Below are 25,450 nucleotides of genomic sequence, written 5' to 3' on the forward strand. Positions count from 1 at the left end.
TGACATATGTTAAAGAAACACTAATTATATTTTAAAATGTTTACATTTTGTTTGTGCAGTTTACATCTCAAATATTTTGAAGATTCTATTTGTACTTGGCACTTAGGGATAACCCAGATCACTAGTTTGGCTTTTGCTCAATTTCAAAACCATTTAAAGGCATGGACAAAGCGGGCAATTGCCTCGCACAACCTTGCAAGGTGATCTGGCCCTTGCTCACCCTTCAAAAGTACAAACAGCGGACCACTGCACCAGAAGAGTTTGCCAGGGTGTGTGGCTGTTGCTTGTTCAACCACTTGACAGTACCTCTTCTGTTTCTCTCATGTGTGCAGAGACAACTCCCTAGGTACCCCACACCTTCTGATAGTCTTGGTGGACCCATCTTGTCTGTTTTTAGGAATTGTCCCACCTTGTTCTTCTCTTCCTTATTTATCCAGTTCTTAGCAACAACCCTTTGAATCACTTGCCTTGGATCTCCCATTTGATCTCGATTTCATCCTCCTCTTTGATTATCTTTGATTGGTAGTCCAGGCTCTCATTTCCGAGATAAATGTAGCCCCAGACATACACTCTAGTGCTGTGAGACTACAGGCAAGTTGTGGGTACCTCACATCCTCAGACTAGGTGTGAGACTGTCGCTCACACCATCTGCCCTGCCTCATTAAACATGTTTTAGGTAGAAAGTCCATTGGCGGTTGGGTTTAACCAGATGTTTTTGTTCAATTTGTTTAAACTAGCATAAGGTTAGTTACCTTAATGTTTTCCCAAACTGTTTGCCAGGGGTTTTAACATTTTCAGAAACATAATTAAAATGTTGCTGTTACTTTCTCTTCAACAAAGATTGGGTAGATTTGGGTAGGGGTGATGGCCTTGACATGGTGCTGAAGGGCATTAATTTACTACTGAACAAGGATGTACTGTGACACCTAACTGTAGCATACCAGCACACAATCACAAAAAGACCACAGTGAATAAATAGTGCTATGTTAAAGAGTAAATAAATGCGCTGACAACATATTGAGGCATGGCCTCTCTTGGGTGTGTCTGTAAAACTGACGTTTGTTCTTGAATCTTTGCCTGAATTTTGACCCTTTGTCCTGAATTTTTGTCCTTAATTTTGACCCTTTGTCCTGAATTTTTACAGTCCTGTCCAGAATTTGCCTCAATGCCAGGTGGTCACCCTAAAGCTAACCAGTAGAAAAAGTAGAGAAAACCTGGATAAAGTGAACAGCTGATGAAGATCTCCAGGATGCGAGCTGGTCGTTTTATGTTACATCTTTGTTTTGTCTGACTTGTATGGCAGCCAAAGTAGACTCACAATTTTTTTTTTAATTGGCAAGTCAGTATTTATTTTAGTGGGGCTGAAGTGGAGCCTGGCTATAGTAACACTGACAAGACAATGTGATGTCCGAAAAACAGATATATATCACATCCCTTACTCTGGGCCAAAACCCACATACTACAGATTTCAGCTTAGCTCTTACCTGGATATTCTGTCATATTTGTGGATAGGAGGACAGGCAGCCAATCATAAAACACAATTTTCTAAGAAAAAAACAAAAGAAGGAAACCTGAGTCAAAAATACAGTGAAGGGAGTTATTATCGTTCTTGCAACTACAACTTCATTGATGATGGGCATATACCCTTGAAGCTTTATTCGATCATTTTCATATAGTTTAACACATCGGTGCCAATTACGAGTGGATAAGTCAGGAGTGTGGATTAGACTATATGGATTCAGAAAATCTCAGATTCTCAAGGAGCCATGTGTATTTTTCAAACGCTGATTGAAATGAAAAAGCCCAGGGAACGTTTCCAGTAGATCAATAACAGATGATTGATGTGCACTTGTGTACACATGTGGCTACGAAGCAAAAAATACAATACTGTAATGTTCATAAGAAGGTCTTTAAAGCTTAAGTGAGCGTCTATACAGAGTAAAAAATATATATATTGCTGTGTAGTTCTGAACATGGGCGGCTCCTTCGCAATGGCAAAGGAGCGTCTTCTCCCCAGGCTGAGTCAGCAACAGAAAAATAAAACAATTGTTCACTATTGTTTTATTTTTCTGCTGCTGGCTCAGCCAGCCGCATGTGAAGGGAGGGGCAGGCTGGGCCACGGAAGGTGGGAAGGAGAGAGAGTGCACCTAAGTGTGCATGTGTGTTTGGCCCAGCATCTCAGGCTGGCCAAAAAACATTTCTCCAGCCCGGCTGTTTCAAACAGCCAGGCTGGAGAAACTGCACAGACCCCAGGGTTGTGTCTAAATGGGAGTCCAAGCCACTTAGACCAATCCTGATGCTTTAGCATGAAAGCAGCACCAAGATTACTGGAGAGCCTGTGCTGGTATCCCGGAGAATGGTGTGACACCACATCGAGCGAAGAGGAGCGATGAGCGAGGCGGCAGGAGACGGCAGCGTCCATGAAGGTAAGCATATTTTATTTATTTTTATTTTTATTTTTTATCTCAGTCTCCATGCCCCTCCCCTTGAGATTTGCGGGGGCCTCCGCTGGTTCTAAAAACATTTGTTTGTGTAATCACGCTAAGTCTAAATAATAGTAATAAAAGTCTGAGGGTTTCTTCAATGCCATAAAAATCTTGTTGAAGTATTAGAGGGTCTACAGAATATTTTTTAGGTGGGGGGGTTCAAGTATTTAGTATAGAGAAAGTAAAACTTACTCATTCCCCGTGCAAAACTACTCAGATGCTCTTTTTCATTTTTGCAGGGCTTGTCCATGAGGCTAATTCCATATGGATATTTAACATATTTCCATTGCTGGTCTACTTGAGAAAACGTGATCTGTTTAATTGACCTCTTTCCTGTGCTCCTAACACTGACCTAGACTACTTCTAACTGAGGCACATTTAGGGGCATATTTATAATATTTTTATGCATGGCAGCACCGTAAGAATTCTTACGGTGCTGCCCTGCATTAAAAGAAAAGGGCTGGAATGCACCCTATCTACATTATATGGCACATTCCTGTCCTTTTCCCCTGTGCTGACATACAATGGGCTGCTATGCGCCAATGTAGGGACCCGATGTAGGGTGTCTGCATTGTGGGGATGATTGTTTTTGTGCAGGAAGGAACACCTTCCTGCACAAATCACAACAATCACAAGAGACATTTTCCTCTTTCTATGTGTGCTGCTAATGCAAGGAGAAATAAAGGTATTTCTCCTCGCTGCTCCTTCCTTACACCTCCCATGGGGAGGCGTAGGCTTTTGACGCATTCCCAGGTTTACACAACTTTGTAAATCTGGGAATGCATCAAAATTCATGGGTGTTGCATGGGTACATCCACCCCAGCACCCATGGAACGCCTCTTTGATGCAGATTAAGGCAATGCAGTGACTTGCGTTGCGTTACCTTACTCCATATCTACCAGGTCATGAAAAGCCACATAAAGTGGCTTTGCGTGGCCTTGTAGATATGGGCCTGCAGAATGCGCTGTTGGTGTATCAAAAAAAGTGACACACCGGTGGAGCAAGCCGCTTGTAAATATGGCTTTTAGTTCTACCCAGCCATGGATTGGTGTTTGGGATTGCTGAGCTCACAGACAGCAGTCTCGAACCTCCGACTATATTTATCTAACGTCACACCTACCGCCCATATTTATGTCCTCTAGAGACTGATATATTGAGTTCTGAAAGAGGTGTTAGTTACTTCTCCTGTTACCTGATAGGTCGCAATCACCCACTTGCGAGCATGTTGGAATAAATCCTCGTCGGTCCATGTTGGATTCTCCTTTGCAAACTTCGTAGCCAAATGATTGTGGTACCGGAACCAGACGATGCTCATAGCTTGTATGAAGGGGTTTTCATTGGCCCTTGCGTTTCCAAAATCTGCAAAAGATACCCATATCACATAGTTTAACACACTTGCAATTTTGTCTCAAACAGTTATTGCACTGCATTGTGTATATTCAGTATTGCCCTTATTTATTTATACAGTGAAACAATTGTTGAAAAACTGTTAAAAAATGTTCACCCATAATAAAGCACATTATAATATTTAGACATGATACACCTTTATCGAGCATAGTTTCAGAGGTTTGATGTGTTAAGCGGCAGAGCTTTCCCTCCTGAACTACATAAAGAAAGTATACTTTTATAAAACATACAGCAAGTTAACAGTAACAAGCAGGAATGGGAGAGAACAATTCAATAAAAAGCTACTTTTATCAAAAGAATTGTGCTCAAATATTGTTTTTTGCTTTTTGAAGACTAAAGCTTCCCAACTTCCACCAACTTTGAGGTCGAAGCTCAAAACGTTGTCCACCCATAACTCAGTCCAACATAAAACACAGAATTAACTTCTGGCATGAACAGATGTCCAAGGATAAAGGCTCCTCAGTTGAAAAAGTAATCTTTCTTCATTTATATACATTTGATCTATGCCGCTGACACCATCATGATGACGAGCAACTGAACTTAGCCTTCCTGGTCTCCCTTTCCAACATGTTTTCTGCTGGAGTCCCCAGCCCACTATCCTTGAATCACAACTGGTGATGTCCTAAAACACCTGGAAATGAAGGCAATCTTTGCTTTAGAGTTTCAGGCTTCCACTTCCCTCTTCTAGGCAAATCCTTTGACCAACAGATGTTACTCTCTGTCATCAATCGAAATGTTAAGGAAAAGTGCTGGAACAGCAATGGAATACATCTAAATTTCTATTTATTCATACGGCCTGCCATGTGCACTTCAGAGAATAAAACATGGGCATGTGCTAGAGGAAAAATAAATAGTTTCAGATCTGCATCTTAAATGTGAAAAATGCGATTAGAGGATTTGTTTTCTGAATCTGAATAAAGATGATGGTCTTTGGCCCAATGTCAAGCTTCTCAGGGTCCTAGTGAATGGCTCTGTTACACTCTCCTGTATTTCACCAGCATTAAATCAGTCTCCCTAAGATTAGGTGTCTCCACCACCAGCATCGTATCTCTAGAGTCTGGACTGCTAGCATCGGCCTTTGCACCTTCTTTCTAAGTTACCAGTTGTCAAAGAGGCTGGCATTAGATCTTGTTGTTCAAAACAATCTCCCCACCAAAGGATGTCTGCAAGTACAAACGTTCATAATTTCTGTTTCACTTCACAAACAACAATTATCACCAGGTTAATCAACTCCTCCTTTTACATTGTGGCTGCACCTTAATTTCTCAAACATTCCATCATCTCTCTGATCCTAAAGAAACTCCCCACTGTCTCCAATAATCATTTTAATTTCATAGCCGTCTCTGGGATACTTTGTGTTGCAACGACTCTAACAACAGACGTTACGCCCAGCGGTGGCACTGAGACAATGCTACTAAAAAGAACGGTGTAACTAATTAATGCCAGTAAGAAGCTAAACACTTATTAATTAATCATATTTGATCTGTCAGCTGCTCTCAACTATCAGGCGCTCCTTGGCAGACTGGCATGTTTTTCAAGAATCTGCGGAACAGCAATTTCGTTGTCTCCCTTTTTCTAACAACATTGTACCAACCAAATCAAACTGAAACATTTTCTTCAAACACCTCAAAACATCACCTATGGGGCCTCTCAAGCCTCAGCCTTGTTTACTCTTCTATTCAGTTCGTAGATGGCCCTACTAACAGGAATTTTGGAACCCTACAGGATCGCTACAAGATTGGCTTTCCCACATATAAGAATAACACTCTTTTCCCTCTGAAGCTAGAAGATGAGACTGAAATGTGTGGCATTTCTGTCCACGGGTTCATTGCTGAATGTAGAAAATTGGCTCTGCTTCATGGTGATAAAACTCAAACCCTACTCTCTGGGTCTATCAACCCAACACCCGTCCCTTTGATCCACGGACACTCCTTTGTGCTTAGTAGAAAAAGTCTGCAACCTGGGTGTTTTGTTAAATTGTTTTGTTAAATTGTGAAATAAACAGTCTACAGTTAAGCACCCCCTTATTTACGTCTGCTACACGCCCTTCCAAATCTCCTCCATTTATCTTAGAGAATGGCCGTCGTCCTCACTGTGGTTATGTCACACTTAATTATTGCAGGAGCCTTAATAAAAGTTTTCCAATTCAGTCACTCTCAAAAACCCAAGACGTCCAGAAGCATGCAACACATCTCCTGTTAGTACTGAAACAACAGGACCCCATTACACCTGCATTTAAATATCCGCTTTACCTCCCTGCGAAAGAAGGATTCAGTTTCGATTCCATCTCTCATACACACAACATGCTGCATGGTTGTTCACTGGTCTCAGTTGTAAATTGGTTCAACCAGAACCTTAAGGTAAGTCCATATGGCTTACACGATACAAGTCATTTGATGGAAAATCCTTCTCCTATAGGTTTCATCTCTTTATATCTTTGAAAATCGCTACCATTACAGCTGAGACGAGAATCTGCCTTACTAAAATTGTGTGGCCCTTAACACTGCACAACTTCGAGCAAGAGTTTGGTTAGCCTGCGCCATACACAACCATCTGCCACACCATCTGCTACTTTGCTGTCCAGAGAACCAAGACTGGTTGTTGCCCTACCTCTCAGTCTAGGAATTTTGGGATCTTTTTCAATGCTTTAAAACCAGTACTTCAGCTTTAATTAGTGTATGTTCCTGAAAGCTGAGCCCACTCACTGGTCAGTCTAACTAACTCGTTCCTCTATGCCCAGCACTACTTGCATTTCATCATTCTTGTATCCCTGGCCCTATGTGCTGTAACAATACCACAAGGCTACCACAAAGTGGTAAACAGCACTTTATAAAACCGACAAAATGATAAACTAAATTGAAATCACTAAATTAGTATATTTCATCGCTTTCATTAGAGAAGTAGGACACTTATATAACGTGGGGTTTACTGGAGCCTTCACAGGTTACCAAGCAACAACTGAAACAGAAACTTATTCTGTTGAGTATCCCCTAACCTGCTGTAATTTCGAGGAATTGTGTGCAACAGATTGTTTCGATATGCCGTGAAACATATTTTCTATTTTATCTAGACATGAGTACCAACTAGTCACCTTCAAAGGTGCTGCATTTTATCCAATAGCACCTTGGATTTTGGTACTCGTTGTTCGAGCATGGAAAGTGATGTTGGCTAAATTAAACGTGCAGTGTCAACGAGGTTGGCAGATCTGAGTCAAAGCCAGTTTACAGCTGTGCACTAAGTGTGATCAGTATGACTAAACTACCTGACGGGGCTTCTTTCATGAAAAATGTTTAGGAGGCAACTTGTCTTTCTGCCTAGTACAGAATGTGAAAAAAGAGATTGATGTAAAACTGCTTTTTTTGGGATGTTGATTTTATAAGGTCCAGAACTAGGAAGACACATATGTTCAGTGGTTCACGAGGAATCTTCCTGAGAGTTTTAACTTGTTTTAAAAAGAAGAGGCTTTCATGTCCTATTTGACATGCTCAGTACTTTTGATTGTTTAAAGTAAGCATCGTTTCTACCATTGACGAGCTAGTAATGTTGCTGAATGAGCTAATGCTCTTGCTCAGAGATCTATTTGCAATATTGGGGTTTGAGAATCCTCATCTTAACTTAGATTTAACACGATGATCTTCAGAAAAGACTTGAAATAAACCAAGACTAGGGACAGCTTTTCAGAATTCAGGACTTACACTAAAATGGCAGCACTAAGAAAGAGTTAGAGACTCCATTTACCATAAAGTCCCTTGGCTCCACGCTGTCCGGTGGAAGGATCGGGTGCCTTCCACATCAGAAGGTTTCCCCTTGTTTCCTTGGGAAATAATGGGTCGGGTCCAGATTCCAGCTTCCCCCCAGAGAAGCTTCTCAATGCGTCGCTCCAGGAGTGGGAGCATCCATAAATAGAGCTTCCGTCGATCCAGGCCGTCACAGCATTAACCTGCAGAAAAGAAAAATGTAGAAGTATAACCTGATCAATATGCGAAATCTTTGCATTGTCATTCTTGTAAGCTATTGTAAAGAGTCATACAATCGGTGTTCTAAAGATTAGTGTGGGGTATATTTCTGATGGTGCTGGTGTAGTTCTTTCAGAGGGTCCACATTGTTCCCTTACCTGGGTTCTCGGGTTGTTGGTGTTTCTCCCTGTTTCTGGAGACCATTGGCTTCTCTGCAGTGGCAGAACTACATGGCCAGTGTTCTTCGGATCGAATACCTTGTCTCCCGCAGGAATGCGAATATTGAGAAACTCTGCTGGACAGCCCACATGGTCTGCTCCAAGAATCTCAGAGAATACATGGTAACCTGTAGAATGACCAGGAGGAAAAATGTATGTAACTGAATGACGTCTTAACAGTGATTTTTGGGAATTCATGGTGCCTGATTTTTCTATGCAAGTCCTGGTTTCAGACAAATGTATTGACTTATATTCAATAGGAGGGGTACTATGTGTGGAATTCTTAGAATATGTAGATGGCTACTGTTAGACCTGACAGCCTTAGGGTAGTCACCCCTAACTTTTTGCCTGCCTCCCTCCACTTTTTGGACACTGTTTTTGCTGGTTTTTAGACTCTGCGCACTTTAACACTGCTAACCAGTGCTAAAGTGCATATGCTCTCTCCCTTAAAACATGGCAACCTGGAATCATACCTGATTGGACTATTAATTTACTTATAAGTCCCTAGTAAGGTGCACTCTCTGTGCATAGGGCGGGTAGATTAAATGCTACTAGTGGGCCTGCAGCACTGGTTGTGCCACCCACTTAAGTAGCCCCTTTTCCTTGTCTCAGGCCTGCCATTGCAAGGCCTGTGTGGGCAGTTTCACTGTCACCTCGACTTGGCATTTAAAAGTACTTGCCAAGCCTAAACCTCCCCTTTCTCCACATATAAGTCACCTCTAATGTGTGCCCTAGGTAACCCCTAGAGCAGGGTGCTGTGTGGGTGAAAGGCAGGACATGTACCTGTGTAGTTTACCTGTCCGGGTAGTGTAAAACTCCTAAATTCGTTTTTGCACTACTTTGAGGCCTGCTCCCTTCATAGGTTAACATTGGGGCTGCCCTCATACAGTATTGAAGTGGTAGCTGCTGATCTGAAAGGAGTAGGAAGGTCATATTTAGTATGGCCAGAATGGTAATATAAAATCCTGCTGACTGGTGAAGTTGGATTTAATATTACTATTCTAGAAATGCCACTTTTAGAAAGTGAGCATTTCTTTGAACTTAAATCTTTCCGGGCCTTACAATCCACGTCTGGCTGGGCTTAGTTGACAGCTCCTTGTGCATACACTCAGACACACCCCAAACACAGGGTACTCAGCCTCACTTGCATACATCTGCATTTTGAATGGGTCTTCCTGGGCTGGGAGGGCCTGCTCTCACACAAAGGACTGCCACACCCCCTACTGGGACCCTGGCAGACAGGATTGAACTGAAAGGGGACCTGGTGCGCTTCTTAGCCACTCTTTGAAGTCTCCCCCACTTCAAAGGCACATTTGGGTATAAAACAGGGCCTCTGCCCTACCTCATCAGACACTTGCTGGAGAAGAAACCTGAACCAGAAACTACATCCTGCCAAGAAGAACTGCCTGGCTGCTCAAAGGACTCACCTGTCTGATTTCTACAAAGGACTGCTGCCTTGCTGTTGGCCTGCTGCCTTGCTGAACTCTTGTCTGGCTGTGAAAGTGCTCTCCAAGGACTTGGATAGAGCTTGCCTCCTGTTCCCTGAAGTCTCAGGACCAAAAAGACTTCTCTTTTTCACTTGGACGCTCCGTGCGCCGAAAATTTCGACGCACAGCTTGTTCCGCGGTGAGAAAAATGCCGCACACCGACGCTGATCGACGCGACGCTCTTGGGACGGCCGGAAATCCGACGCACGGCTTTGCAAGGACAACGCCGCCCGACCTCTAGAGTAGAAATCGACGCGACGCCTGCTGTGAGATCGTAATTTCGACGCGCAGCCCCGCAGAACGATGCGCAGCCGGAAAACAAGCAGGAAAATCCACGCACAGACCCGGGACATCTGGTAATCCCCGCGATCCACAGAAAGAGACTGTCCGCGCGCCGGAAAATGACGCACGACTTCCCCGCGTGGAAAATAACGACGCAAGTCCGTGTGTGCTGGGGAGAAATCGGCGCACACACCCTTTTCCCACGCACCCCTTCTTTTGTGGCCCTCTGAGGAGATTTTTCCACTCCAAACCAGGTACTTGTGCTTGAAAGAGACTTTGTTTATATTCTAAAGACTTAAGACACTTTATATCACTTTTCAGTGATATCTCTACAATTTCCCATTGCAACTTTATTCTTTTGACCTACAATTATCCTGATAAATATTATATATTTTTCTAAACACTGTGTGGTGTATTTTTGTGGTGCTATATGGTGGTATTGTATGATTTATTGCACAAATACTTTACACATTGCCTTCTAAGTTAAGCCTGACTGCTCGTGCCAAGCTACCAGAGGGTGGGCACAGGATAATCTTGGATTGTGTGTGACTTACCCTGACTAGAGTGAGGGCTTTTGCTTGGACAGGGGGTAACCTGACTGCCAACCAAAAACCCCATTTCTAACATTGGTGATCAGCGGTGAGGATAGGACTTGTATTTGTGCAGTGACATACAGTAGCTAAGTATTTCACCACCTACCCACAGTTGAAGGTCAACTTGGTTTTTATCTCTTTTTGCAAATCCGTTTTTTTTTCTGACAATTTTCAAAAACGAAATCCTCACTCAACATGTCTCTGACTGGGTCTCAGACAGGGGACTTTGACCTAGTCCAGTTGGATACATATACGGTCAAACAACTACGAGGATTCTGCCGGGCAATGAGGGTACCCACCCAAGGGGCCTCCAGAAAGGAGGACTTTCAAGTGGCGCTGAGGGCCTGGGCAAAAGCCCATTTAGAGGATGATGAGGAAGAGGAGCCAGAAAATGGCCCCCCAGAGGAATTTTCACTATCTGTGGATGGTGTTACCACTGCAATTGTGCCCCCTTCCAGACCAGGGAGCAGTGTCTCTGTGCAAAGCCTGACCGCAGAGGAAAGGAGAGAAGAAAGGGAGTTCCAATTGCAAATGGCAAAACTGAAAATTGAGGCTCAACAGGAGGAGAGAAGGGCAGAAAGAGAAGCCAAGCAAGCTGAGGCTGAAAGAGCAGCCAAACAAATTGAAGCTGAAAGAGAAGCGAAACAAGCTGAAGCTGAAAGAGCAACCAAACAGGTGGAGGCTGAGAGAGCTTTGGCTGAAAAGAAACTATTGTTGGCTCATGAACTGAGTCTCAAGGAGCTGGAGATCAAGGCGAGACAGTCTGAATCCAGCAATAATGGTGGCAGCATACTGACAGGACCTGCTGGAGAAAAGAAGGTTCGTATACCCAAAAATGTGGTGCCCAGTTTTGTGGTGGGAGATGACATAGATAAATGGTTAGCTGCTTATGAAGTTGCACTAAGGGCTCATGAGGTTCCTGAAGGGCAATGGGGGGTAGCTATGTGGGGTTATGTACCGCCATTGGGGAGGGATACACTCCTCACATTGGATCAACCTGATCAAAACACATACCCACTTCAGAAAGCCACTTTACTTGCCAAGTTTGGGCTGACCCCTGAGGGATACCGTCAGAGGTTCAGGGACAGCACCAAACAAACCACACAAACATGGGTAGATTTCTTTGACTTCTCCAGTAAGGCACTGAATGGATGGGTGCGGGGCAACAAAGTAGCTGATTATAAAGGTTTATATGACTTGATTCTGAGAGAGCATATGCTTAATACTACTTATACAGAGTTGCGCCAGCAGTTAGTGGATAGTAAGCTGACTGATCCCAGGAAGCTTGCTGAGGAGGCGGACCTCTGGGTTAGCACCAGAGTGTCCAAGAAGGTACCTGGGGGGGACTCCCACAAAGGTGGTCAGGGTTCCCAACAGAAGAAAGAGGGGGCAGATAAACTTGCAGATAAGGAACTCTCCAAAGGCCCCCAAAAGAATTCCCAGGGAGGGGGTGGCAACCCTTCCTTTTCCAGATTTGGGAAAAAGCCAGGGACATATGACAAGTCAGGGAAATCTAACCCCAAATGCATGGAGTGTTACCAGTATGGTCACTATAAAGGCGATCCCCAGTGCCCCAAGAGGGCACCGTCCACTACCGGACAGGCACCTGGGTTGACTAGTGTAGCGCTCGGGGGGGAGATGGACCCAGATAGCTTTGGGGAACAGGTAGAGATTTCCCTAGTGTCCCTGGGAGAAGGAGAAATGGTGCCCAAGGCCCACATGCCCAAAAATACTTCCAAGTACCGGCAGTGGGTCACCATTGATGGGCAGAAGGTGGAGGCTCTGCGTGACACAGGAGCCATTATGACTACTATCAAGAGTCAGCTGGTGTCAACAGAGCAGATAGTCCCTAATACATTCCACCAGGTCATAGTCGCTGACAATCGCGAGAGTCACCTACCGGTGGCTCTGGTTCCCTTTGAGTGGGGGGCGGTCTCTGGTACTCTGAAAGTAGCTGTGACTCCTGCCATGCCTGTAGATTGTCTGTTAGGCAATGATCTTGAGCATACTGCTTGGAAAGAAGTGGAGCTCAAGTCTCACCTGGAGATGTTAGGTTTACCTGAGTGGGTCTGCATGACCACACGGTCCATGGCTGACCGAGAGGGAAGTCAAGGGCGTCTGGAGCCTGGAACGATGGCCCAGAGAGCTGCCAAGAGGAGGGACAAGGGGCACGGGAAACCAGCCCCAGAAGTTCCCGCAGTGGCTGACGGGGCTCCTGACGAGGAGGCTCCCGAGCCAACTGGGGAAGACATTGCCATCCTAGGTGACTTACCTGAGCTTGCTGGCTGGCAAGTTGAGGGTGGACCCACCAGGGAGGAATTCTGCAAGGCGCAGAAAGAATGTCCCACTCTGGAAGGTCTGAGGAAACAAGCCTCAAACCAGGCGGCAGGTGACGCCTCTGGCGATCACCACCTATATTGGGAGAATGATCTCCTGTACAGTGAGCTTAAGGTTCCGGCCTTTGGGGCAGCACGTACGCTGGTGGTCCCCCAATGTTACCGAACCTTCCTACTGGGTCTGGCTCACAACATTCCCCTGGCAGGACATTTGGGGCAAGGCAAGACCTTTAACAGGCTTGTCACCCACTTTTATTGGCCCAAAATGAGGACACACTCAGATAAGTTCTGCTGATCTTGTCCTACCTGCCAGGCCAGTGGCAAAGCAGGAAAAAGGGTTAAAACCTCCCTGATTCCACTTCCTGTCGTTGGCACCCCCTTTGAAAGGGTGGGCATCGACATTGTTGGTCCCTTGGACCCCAAAACTGCCTTAGGCAACAGGTTCATCCTGGTTTTGGTGGACCATGCCACCCGTTACCCAGAGGCAATCCCTCTGAGGACCGTAACTGCACCGGTGGTGACCAGAACTCTGATAGGGATATTTACCTGTGTGGGATTCCCCAAGGAGATAGTGTCTGACAGAGGCACTAACTTCATGTCTGCATACATGAAGTCTCTGTGGGATGCGTGTGGTGTAACCTACAAGTTCACCACACCCTATCACCCCCAGTCTAATGGTCTTGTGGAGAGATTCAACAAGACCCTGAAAGGCATGATTGGTGGCCTCCCTGAGGCCATGAGGCGTAAGTGGGACGTCCTCTTACCATGCCTTCTCTTTGCTTACAGAGAGGTCCCCCAGAAGGGGGTAGGGTTCAGTCCCTTTGAGCTTCTCTATGGGTACCCTGTCAGGGGACCCTTAAGCATTGTCAAGGAGGGATTGGAGAAAGCTCCAAAGGCACCCCCTCAGGACGTGGTCAGCTACATGTTGGCCTTCCGCAACTAGATGACCCGCTTCTGGAAAGAGGCCCAAAGTAACCTTGAGGCCAGTCAAGAGGTAATGAAACACTGGTATGACCAGAAGGCCACCCTGGTAGAGTTTCAACCTGGAGACAAAGTGTGGGTAATGGAGCCAGTAGAGCCCAGAGCTCTCCAGGACAGCTGGTCTGGCCCATTTGAAATAAAGGAGCGGAAAGGGGAGGCCACTTACCTAGTGGACCTCCAAACCCCTAGGAATCCCCTAAGGGTGCTCCATGTGAACCAACTAAAGGCTCATTTTGAGAGGTCGGAGATCAACATGCTTCTGGTCACAGATGAAGGAATGGAAGAGGAGAGTGAACCTCTCCCCGACCTCCTCTCTGCCCAAGAAGGTGATGGGTCAGTAAGCGGGGTCATTCTTTCTGACTCCCTGACTCTAAACCAGAAAGGAGACTGCTATGAGCTGTTGGAGCAGTTCTCTCCCCTGTTCTCCCTTACCCCTGGACTGACCCACCTCTGTGTTCATGATATTGACACCGGTGACAGTCTCCCTGTGAAGAACAAAATTTACAGGTTGTCGGATAAGGCGAAGGCCAGCATCAAGGAGGAGGTCTCCAAGATGTTGACTCTAGGGGTTATCGAGAAATCCAGTAGTCCCTGGGCCAGCCCAGTGGTGTTGGTCCCTAAGGCTACTGCCCCAGGTGCGAAGCCAGAACTCCGGTTCTGTTTGGACTACCGGGGTCTCAACTCAGTCACACGGACTGATGCTCACCCCATCCCCCGAGCTGATGAGCTCGTTGACAGGCTGGGCGCTGCCATGTTCTTGAGTACGTTTGATCTTACTTCAGGGTACTGGCAGATCGCCCTGACTGAGGGGGCTAAGGAAAGATCCGCATTTTCAACCCCTGATGGCCATAACCAGTTCCGGGTGATGCCGTTTGGATTGAAAAATGCCCCCGCTACCTTCCAACAGTTGGTTAACGGGGTCCTAGCTGGCAAGGATGCCTTCTGTGCAGCCTACCTGGATGACATAGCTGTCTACAATTCCAGCTGGGAGGAACACCTGCTTCACCTTAAGGAGGTGCTTCAGGCCCTGCAACAGGCAGGCCTGACCATCAAGGCTAGTAAGTGCCAGATTGGGCAGGGTTCCGTGGTGTACTTGGGACACCTAGTGGGTGGTGGCAAGGTGCAGCCACTCCAGGCCAAGATTGAAACTATCAAGGCCTGGCAACCACCTCGAACGCAGACTGAGGTGAGAGCCTTTTTAGGCCTCACAGGATACTACCGCAGATTTGTCAAGGGCTATGGTACCATTGTGTCACCCTTGACAGAACTCACTTCCAAGAAACAACCTAGATTGGTGAATTGGACAGAGGCTTGTCAGAAAGCCTTTGACGCCCTGAAGGAAGCCATGTGCACGGCCCCCGTGCTCAAGGCCCCTGACTACTCCCAGGAATTTATCGTGCAGACAGACGCTTCAGAGCATGGCATAGGGGCAGTCCTAGCACAGCTAAATGAGGAGGGCCGAGACCAACCGGTAGTCTTTATTAGCAGAAGGCTATTACCACGGGAACAGAGGTGGAGTGCTATTGAGAGAGAAGCTTTTGCTGTGGTCTGGGCACTGAAGAAGCTAAGACCCTACCTGTTTGGGACTCACTTCCGGGTTCAGACAGACCACAGGCCCCTCAGATGGCTCATGCAGATGAGGGGTGAGAATCCAAAACTCTTGAGGTGGTCCATTTCCCTACAGGGGATGGACTTTACGGTGGAACATCGCCCAGGGGTTGACCACGCCAATGCTGATGGTCTCTCCAGGTACTTCCGCCTTAGCGATGAGAGCTCCCAGGAGGTCGGGTAGCTCTCCCCACTTTCAGCTGGGGGACACACATGTTAGACCTGACAGCCTTAGGGTAGTCACCCCTAACTTTTTGCCTGCCTCCCTCCACTTTTTGGACACTGTTTTTGCTGGTTTTTAGACTCTGCGCACTTTACAACTGCTAACCAGTGCTAAAGTGCATATGCTCTCTCCCTTAAAACATGGTAACCTGGAATCATACCTGATTGGACTATTAATTTACTTATAAGTCCCTAGTAAGGTGCACTCTCTGTGCATAGGGCTGGTAGATTAAATGCTACTAGTGGGCCTGCAGCACTGGTTGTGCCACCCACTTAAGTAGCCCCCTTTCCTTGTCTCAGGCCTGCCATTGCAAAGCCTGTGTGGGCAGTTTCAATGTCACCTCGACTTGGCATTTAAAAGTACTTGCCAAGCCTAAACCTCCCCTTTCTCCACATATAAGTCACCTCTAATGTGTGCCCTAGGTAACCCCTAGAGCAGGGTGCTGTGTGGGTGAAAGGCAGGACATGTACCTGTGTAGTTTACCTGTCCTGGTAGTGTAAAACTCCTAAATTCGTTTTTGCACTACTGTGAGGCCTGCTCCCTTCATAGGTTAACATTGGGGCTGCCCTCATACAGTATTGAAGTGGTAGCTGCTGATCTGAAAGGAGTAGGAAGGTCATATTTAGTATGGCCAGAATGGTAATATAAAATCCTGCTGACTGGTGAAGTTGGATTTAATATTACTATTCTAGAAATGCCACTTTTAGAAAGTGAGCATTTCTTTGCACTTAAATCTTTCTGTGCCTTACAATCCACGTCTGGCTGGGCTTAGTTGACAGCTCCTTGTGCATCCACTCAGACACACCCCAAACACAGGGTACTCAGCCTCACTTGCATACATCTGCATTTTGAATGGGTCTTCCTGGGCTGGGAGGGTGAAGGGCCTGCTCTCACACAAAGGACTGCCACACCCCCTACTGGGACCCTGGCAGACAGGATTGAACTGAAAGGGGACCTGGTGCACTTCTTAGCCACTCTTTGAAGTCTCCCCCACTTCAAAGGCACATTTGGGTATAAAACAGGGCCTCTGCCCTACCTCATCAGACACTTGCTGGAGAAGAAACCTGAACCAGAAACTACATCCTGCCAAGAAGAACTGCTTGACTGCTCAAAGGACTCACCTGTCTGCTTTCTACAAAGGACTGCTGCCTTGCTGTTGGCCTGCTGCCTTGCTGAACTCTTGTCTGGCTGTGAAAGTGCTCTCCAAGGGCTTGGATAGAGCTTGCCTCCTGTTCCCTGAAGTCTCAGGACCAAAAAGACTTCTCTTTTTCACTTGGACGCTCCGTGCGCGAAAATTTCGACGCACAGCTTGTTCCGCGGCGAGAAAAACGTCGCACACCGACGCTGATCGACGCGACGCTCTTGGGACGGCCGGAAATCCGACGCACGGCTTCGCAAAGACAACGCCGCCCGACCTCTAGAGGAGAAATCGACGCGACGCCTGCCGTGAGATCGTAATTTCGGCGCGCAGCCCCGCAGAACGACGCGCAGCCGGAAAACAAGCAGGAAAATCCACGCACAGACCCGGGACATCTGGTAATCCCCACGATCCACAGAAAGCGACTGTCCGCGCGCCGGAAAATGACGCACGACTTCCCCGCGTGGAAAATAACGACGCAAGTCCGTGTGTGCTGGGGAGAAATCGACGCACACACCCTTTTTCCACGCACCCCTTCTTTTGTGGCCCTCTGAGGAGATTTTTCCACTCCAAACCAGGTACTTGTGCTTGAAAGAGACTTTGTTTATATTCTAAAGACTTAAGACACTTTATATCACTTTTCAGTGATATCTCTACAATTTCCCATTGCAACTTTATTCTTTTGACCTACAATTATCCTGATAAATATTATATATTTTTCTAAACACTGTGTGGTGTATTTTTGTGGTGCTATATGGTGGTATTGTATGATTTATTGCACAAATACTTTACACATTGCCTTCTAAGTTAAGCCTGACTGCTCGTGCCAAGCTACCAGAGGGTGGGAACAGGATAATCTTGGATTGTGTGTGACTTACCCTGACTAGAGTGAGGGCTTTTGCTTGGACAGGGGGTAGCCTGACTGCCAACCAAAAACCCCATTTCTAACAGCTACCAAAGGATCGATACAAACTTTAGTGATCCTCATTGCCTAATCAATCCAAAACAATGAACCAATTCTCACTACATTGATACCAATTAGTGGCATATACGAGACCTCATGCAATCCGTTTATTCTAAGAGACCCTTTCTGGTCAGCCCTCATACAGCTGTTCAGCCATCATGGATTGGCCAAAGCATATTGATTTAACCTCGATACTAAATAAAGAAAAATCTCTGAATAAAGTTTCTTCACATTCACATTCAACACAGTCACATCAGTGCTCTTTAGGTGACACTGTACATTATTTTAGTTTTGAAGGCATCACTTTCTTCCATAATGTATGTTGTCCCAAATGGAGGAAACTATTTGGCTTGATACACCCTAAATCGAGTTTTTTGGTTATTTGGCTCGGTTTCAGTTATATCAAACTATATGTGATTTAAGGGCTCAGATAGGTGAAGAAAATGTGACATTTAACTCTGGTTTGTTTTTGACCAAACTACATTATTCTTTGCTGGCAATGTTACCCTTCTACTAGTCAATGGGTGACATGAAGAGGTACTTGCATCACGATCATACCACCATCTTTATTCATAACTGTTGGTGCATTACAACCATGTTCCATCAAGGAATAAGTGCTACAGGAACGGGTCCAGTGACCTTCTGGTATCAGGTATAGGTTTACTAGGTATCCGAATTGACCCAATCTCAACAGTTATGAAAGGTCATATTTTCATGCAATTTTGCCACCTGCTTATTTTGAATCCCTTTGATCTTGCGTTATGATTTTTATAGTTTTTTCTTGACCATCTGTTTTTCCTATGTCTTTTCTATACAGTGTGTGGCAGCAATGTGAGCAAAAGTGCAACAATGTGAGTTAAAGGATTGTCCCTTTGTAGACTCCACACATACTAAATTTAAAAGTTACTGTGAAGCTTCCAAGAATTATTTTCCACATTTATATCAAATCTGCATATTCTAAATGTAATTTAGAACATGTGCTACAACAGTTAAGTACCCAGTTACCTCAATGAGACTCAATTCATTGTGTAGCTCCACATGTACAAAACACTTTCAAATATCCACATATATGTGCTCAATGATTTTTTATCATCTGGGTACATTTCGGTTATATTTGGTCTCATCGTAGATCAGACTTGCAGAAAGAACAACAGTGGACCTGCAGCTCTCAACCTCGCCTATTTATGGAATACATAGACACAGACACCTGTCGATCTCCTACCCGCCAGGAATATTTATTCAAGAAGAGCTGCCTTACCACCTTTTCAGGTGTGACAAGGACAACTCTTCCTATTCAAGGCAGTAAAGTCCAATTTCAGAGTTTTGTCTTTCTGTGTCAGCATCCCAGTATCCTAAAAGATAGATTTAAGCCTGATTTAAGTAGCTTTCTTCTGTGTACGAAGAGTGCCAGATATGTACATAAAATGTGAGTTAGTGACTCTTGTTTGTACCCACATTGGTGGCAGTTTGGAGTTTTCGGCCGGCTATTCCAAGAAGGAATAAGATCTTTTGTTCTGAATTGCCCAAAATGAAGCTACATAAACTGATGTTTTAATGCAAGTGAAAAGTGGGTTGTTAGAATGCCGGGGGCTTTAAATGCTGGCATGAGGTGATGACTGTCCACAGTTGTCATTTAGCTGCAAGTGTGTTCTTGTCTTGCAGTTGTGACAGGGTTTTTGCTGACGTGCTGCTTAGTCAGATGAAAGATGCTCTTTCCATGGAGATGAGCTAGGCTTCCTTTATACCCAGTGCTCTTACTGATGACAACAGATAAGCTCCTCATGATTTGGTTAAATTTATACTCATCTGAGACTCTATTTCCTGCCAGCACAAGTTGCTCAGGAAGCCAGCTTAAGTTTTTCAGGATTTAGGTAGATCTTTATTATGCTTGTTTGATTCTGAGATGTGTTATGCATTGGATCCCATTCACTCTCTGAACTGTTCCTATAAATATTTCATTTTGGATCTAGTTGCTACACAGTAACTACTTCTGGACATTAGGACATTAGGACATTTCCGATGAATTAATCTTATTGTTCTGCTACTAAAAATCACTGAACCTTGAATGAACTAGTTAATGTCCTCATGAACTGGAGCACCAGTGAATCTCCTAAACTTTAATGCTGAATGCTCAAATAAATGTATCTTAAGGGTTGAAGCCATGACCTAAGAATCATACCAACCATCTCATGTCATTTGCATCATTTGTCAGCAACCCACACCAGTGCAGGAGAAATGGCTTGCCAAATACCAGATACTTCACTATTGCACCGCAGGCTACCTCAGACTCAACCGGAGCAGGCATGTTGTCTCCCTTTTTTGTATTTGTGCTTCACCATGGTATTTGCAGCTAAGAAAACGTGTCCAGCTGCCATTCATGAACATAATGGATCTGTATATGAGAAACATCTAGAATTGATCATAAAGTCTACCTATGACAGGACTTCCCAAAGGGAACTAACATAAATACCAAGCGCAAGCTCAGCTACCATCTACGCAGGTAGTTCAAATGCACAAGATAAACCTCATGCCGATCTCACACCCCTGCAGCCCTTGCACACCAGTGGCCCCAATCCTACAGGGGCTCCCCACTTTTGCTCAAGTCTAATGAAAATTTGTGAGATATGGGAGAATCAGTGCCCCCCCCCATTACATTCTACATTACGCTACTGATGCTTACCTCACTGTTCCCAGGAACTATCAATGCCCGCAAAACAGAACCAATTAATGTACCAAGCCACCATCTACCTCAATTGTCTTCCAAAACGTATGAGAATGGAAGTATTGCACCTACAAATGAAAACAGTACTCCACCTAAAAATGAAACATGCCCACTATTCTTTTGAAAGTACCAGTAGAAAACAGGATTACAATAAATACAAAGGGTGCGCATCAAATGTCTCTGCAAGCTGTTTGGTTTCATATTCTACTGACATTTCACCCTAATAGGCTAGGTTGTGACCCCTGGAGGGAGTAAAGGAACATGTGAACATAATTTAGCGCTCGTGACAGAGGCAGGCATTCAGCACAGGAGCTATTAATATTCTGGCTCCATTGACCTCACACCTGCCACTGTTTGTCTTATGACAACAATAATGTACTAAAGAGAACGGCTTTTCACTTTTCTTACCAAAGAAAACTCCCAGGACGGTTTGGTTTTGATCTGAAGGCAGTCCAGAGCTCCCTGTGGCCACCGCGTTGCTGAGCTCTCGTGGGTTTGGTACCAGTGGTTCCTCCAGAGCTTGAGAAACCCCATCAGCATAGTGTGCAGGCAACAAACGCAAAAACTGGGAGCCTGAGAACACAGAACAGATTGGCTGTAGGAGCTTGCGCCAGACGCATTCTAGGTGGACACTGGAAGAGTATGTGTAGCCTACTTTTGCTCAACCCAGATCCTCACCGTCACCCAGCAAAACAATACGGACCCTGCCTCCTTTTGGGCACAAGAACTGTGACACATAGTGAAAGGCTTGCAGACACACCACACCCCTACAAATATATTCAAACATGTTGCCTCTTCGTTGCCAAATACGCTCCCAAACTCTTCTCCAGGAAAAAAGGCACAAGCCTTCAATTATTTCTAAAATCGAGATCTAGAGTCAGGGAGAGTCTTGCAGTGGAATGGGGTGTATATGTCATTGCACCGACCACAATATTATATAATTCAAATGCAAATCAGAACATTGACATACTTTAAATGTGTTACCAGCCTGCCAAATTTGTGGTGATGGTGAGGAGTGAGATGTATCACATGTGAGGGAAAAGTTGACAAGAGAGGTCAGACAGTGAACAGCAACGATTGTGAGATGGAAGGGGTTTCATGGACTGAGGAAATGAAAGGGTCGGATGGTGCACATAACATAACATACGTTTGTAGAGATGTTGTGACAAAGTGTGAGAGTAAAGCTGAGTGTACTACGGTACGGTAGGAATCAAAAGGGGTTATGGCGCAGTAAGTAATGTTGAGAGACTGTTTCTTACGGTAGAGGCATTCAAGAAGAACTATGTAACAAAGACATTAGCTGATTGGCGTGGGTCCTTCCTGACTGTGTGTTGATGAGAGAATAGGTTGCTGATCATGTATATGAGAGAGGGTGAGGACAAAGAAAGGAGATGAGGTTTGAAAGTATGAAAACTTGGCATTGTCATGGGTACCAGATAGTGTGCTCAAGACTTATTTATATTCCTTAATAATGTTAGGCTTTTCTCTACAAGGCAACTTCCTCTGGGTGAGTACTAGTGCGGTTCTCTCTTTGGAGGCAAAACGTCTGTTGGAGCTTTTCTCTGCCTGTGCTGGTCACAGCTGTAGAAGTACACAGCAGTCTCAACATGGTGGTGTGCAACAGAACATTCTGTTACGTTCAAGTCCAAAGACATAGACTAAAGGCCTAATTTAGATCTCAGTGGATGGGATGCTCGGTCACAAACATGACTGATATCCCATCCGCCGTACTCCTATCTCCATAGGATATAATGGGATCATAATACGCGGACGGGATAGCTGTCATGTTTGTGATGGAGTATTTCCCTTTGCCGAGATCTAACTAAGAAAGCTTTAGAAGACATTTACATAGCACGGTTCCCTATCAGCAGCACTACCTGTCACCATCAATAGCATAATTTATTTTTGTCACAGAAGATGCTATGGCAGAAACCCATGATCCTCCAGACGTCTTCTAGCACCCATTCAACAAAGTGTGCTACAAATCCACCAGCAATGACCTGCCAGAGTGAAACCAGTCCAAAAAAGGATGTTACACCAGAACGAAAGATGTCTGCACTAGGTAGTTAGTCTATATACTATTTAAAATTATAGTCAAAGATGACTTGCACAGTGAATGCACAGTGAATGCACAGCTGCTCATAATTTGACTTAGATAAGATGTACAATTGAGCCCAAAGTCCACGAACAGAGAAAAAGGCATCAGGCAAACAAGTGGTAGAAACACATCCATAATGGCGAATACAGTTGCCTCTTACAGAAAGTCTAAAACCTACCTGCAGAACCTCTGCTGTGGTAGGCGAGATTGTTGAACCAGCCATCATAGCGCTGCACCTCCCAGTTAATGTTCCCTTGGGCACCTGAAAACAACATTGAAAACATTGTTAAAAAAGCAAGAAATATGAAAACAGAAGGGAAAAACAAAAGCAAAAGAAATAAGGCAAAGAGAGGATAAGCAAAGGAGAACAGAAGAGAATTAAAAAAGCAAATTATAGAGTAAACTACAGCTATAAAAAAAAAACAATGAGACAGAGGGCCTCATTATGAAAACTCCTGACAGGGTGTCCACTGCCTTCTTGGCAATCACTCCGCCGGACCTAGTAGGAGTTTCCTGATAGGTCAGTGGGCGGAAACTCCAGTTTCCGCCCACCGGCCTAGCAGGAAACAAGCTACTGCATTGTCTCTGGCTCGTAATCGAGCCCTTAGCAATGCTGTAGCCCCCAGGGAGCACCAGCACCCTCACAATTGCAAAACATTGCGAGGGTGCTGGCCAGGGGGTCCTCTGCACTGCCCATGCCAAGTGCATGGGCAGTGCAGGGGCCTCCTTGTGGCCTCCTGCACTGGCAGTTCTGTATGCAGTGCTGCCCTGGCGGATTACGATCTCCACCACTGCCACACTGTCAGGATCATTGATCATGGCGGTGCTGGCGAAACCTTGATGGTCTTTATGTGTCGGTCGGACCGCCACAGCTCAGCGGTCCTGACCACCATTACGAGGCTGGCGGTCTGAAGACCACCAGCCTCGTAATGAGACCCAGAGTGTCTTTCATAACAAAGGTTCTGTTTATCTCAGAAGGGGATTTCGACATTATGTCCTTTCAGATCCTTACGATCATCAACTCAATTGTTATGTAGGGCTTTCCGATTTGACACGTCTGCTTGGGAGGCCGATCATTCACTCATCTGACCCTAAAAATGTGGAACACCTTGTCACTATCTACTATGGCTTCTCTTGATGATGCCCTTGAAACTTGTCTCTTCAAGTCATGTTGATCCCCATCATCTTCATATTCCAGAGGAGCACCAGGACATCTTTTAGCCGCTGTGCAGTTTGTAAGTAGTATATTCTTCATTCATTCAGAACATAACACGAAAATACAGAAAAGTGAACAACAGGAACAGAGACAAAGTAAGCCAGAAATATAATAAAGAGAATCAGATCGAATAAGAGAAAGAAATCTCGATAGGATGAATGGAAAGGAAACAAGGCAAAATCCTTCTTTTGGCCAGAAGCTGCCCCCCCCGGGGTTTACTTGAGTCCCCCGTAAGGAGGCTCGCCCCTCAGTTTGAAGACCCCTGCTCTAACGTCTTCTTGGAAAAGTAGCGGTGCTGCTGATGAAATCCTTATACTGCAGGGATCAGTTTTTACAAAAGTATATTATGCCGTATACTGAGTTCTGCTGGACGTAGGTGGGGATAATGAAGTAATACTGCAAATTTTGTCTGTACCCAGCTGCGAAAATCAGAATAATGCTACCTTTCCTGCACACATATTTCCATGTGTTACCTGACGAAAACTGTGACAGAAAAACGTGAGGTAAAATTTGAGCTCAAATTAGAATCCTCATTCAGGCTCAATCACTGTTTCCGCCTGAGTTGTGTTTACTGATCCTCAAAGAGTGAGCTCATTAGTCCGTACTGCCAAACCTTTGCATGGCAGGCTCAGACGCAAAGGAATTCATTCTAAGGCTTATTTAGAAAGAAGATGGCTGTGAAAACTCTTCCTAGAAAAAAGCGTCAGAAACAATAGTTTGGCCATAACTCATTAAAACGTTAGCCAATTTTTACTTAACATGAGGAGGGGTACTAATACCACAACTTAATTTGCAGTATATTTGCCATACGAGGAACTGATTATAGATTGTAGCTGCAGAATAAGAAAGCAGCCTACCCTAAACAAAAGATAATTTGGTAATGTTTTACTAAAGTCGAATTTTTAAAACATTTTGCAATGTTTGTAACAAATGGATTTCCAGGAAATTGTTCTTGCCTCACTTTCTTTTCAAGCCATTTTTAGTAAAGTCTTTAGAAATAAAGGCCCTCATTCTGACCTTGGCGGTCGGCGGAGAGGCGGCGGTCGGACCGCGAACAGACCGGCGGTATTAAAAATGGCATTCTGACCGCGGCGGTCCCCGCCGCGACCGACCGCCACTTCCCCACTCCGACAGCCACGGCGGTCATGACCGACGGGCTGGAGTCTGCGCACTCCGGTCCGGCGGTCGACCCAAGACCGCCAACGCTATCATGACCCTGCTTACCGCCGCGGTTTCTTGCGTTCGGGAGCCGCCATGCGAACCATGGCGGTAGGCACTATCGGGGCCAGGGAATTCCTTCCCTGGCACTGATAGGGGTCTCCCCCACCCCCCACTGCCCCCCCGAGTCCTCCCTCCACACCCTCCACCCCCCTGCCACCCCCCAGAGGTGGTACGAACCCCCTCCCCACCCCCACCCCGACATGCACATACATGCACCCCGACATGCACACACCCCCAACATGCACATATACACACCCCCTACACACACACATACACAACGGGGACACATACCCGCACACATACATGCCGACATGCGCACCCGCCGAACTACACACATTGCCCATAGGCACAGCAGCAATCCCCGCCCGCATGCACGCACTCACACACCCCCTCTACACACTCACACGCACACCCCCATGCACGCACACATCACACAACACCCCCCCACCCCCTCCCCTCACGGACGATCAACTTACCTTGTGCGTTGGTCCTCCGGGAGGCGACGGGAGCCATA

General features: G+C 45.6%; 1 protein-coding gene across 1 annotated transcript in view; it reads right to left on the reverse strand.

Moving 5' to 3' along the window:
- Positions 1-25,450, reverse strand: part of LOC138283997 (dual oxidase 2-like) — a 150,314-nt gene that overhangs the window by 100,684 nt on the left and 24,180 nt on the right. Inside the window, exons 3-8 of the mRNA XM_069222327.1 lie at positions 22,678-22,761; positions 20,810-20,974; positions 8,008-8,195; positions 7,632-7,833; positions 3,679-3,845; positions 1,485-1,545 (exon numbers count right to left, since the gene is read on the reverse strand). Of these exons, the coding sequence (XP_069078428.1) occupies positions 1,485-1,545; positions 3,679-3,845; positions 7,632-7,833; positions 8,008-8,195; positions 20,810-20,974; positions 22,678-22,761 (867 nt within the window). The remainder of the gene's footprint in view (positions 1-1,484; positions 1,546-3,678; positions 3,846-7,631; positions 7,834-8,007; positions 8,196-20,809; positions 20,975-22,677; positions 22,762-25,450) is intronic.

The sequence above is a fragment of the Pleurodeles waltl genome, chromosome 3_1 (genome assembly GCF_031143425.1).
Source record: "Pleurodeles waltl isolate 20211129_DDA chromosome 3_1, aPleWal1.hap1.20221129, whole genome shotgun sequence".
Taxonomy (NCBI): domain Eukaryota; kingdom Metazoa; phylum Chordata; class Amphibia; order Caudata; family Salamandridae; genus Pleurodeles; species Pleurodeles waltl.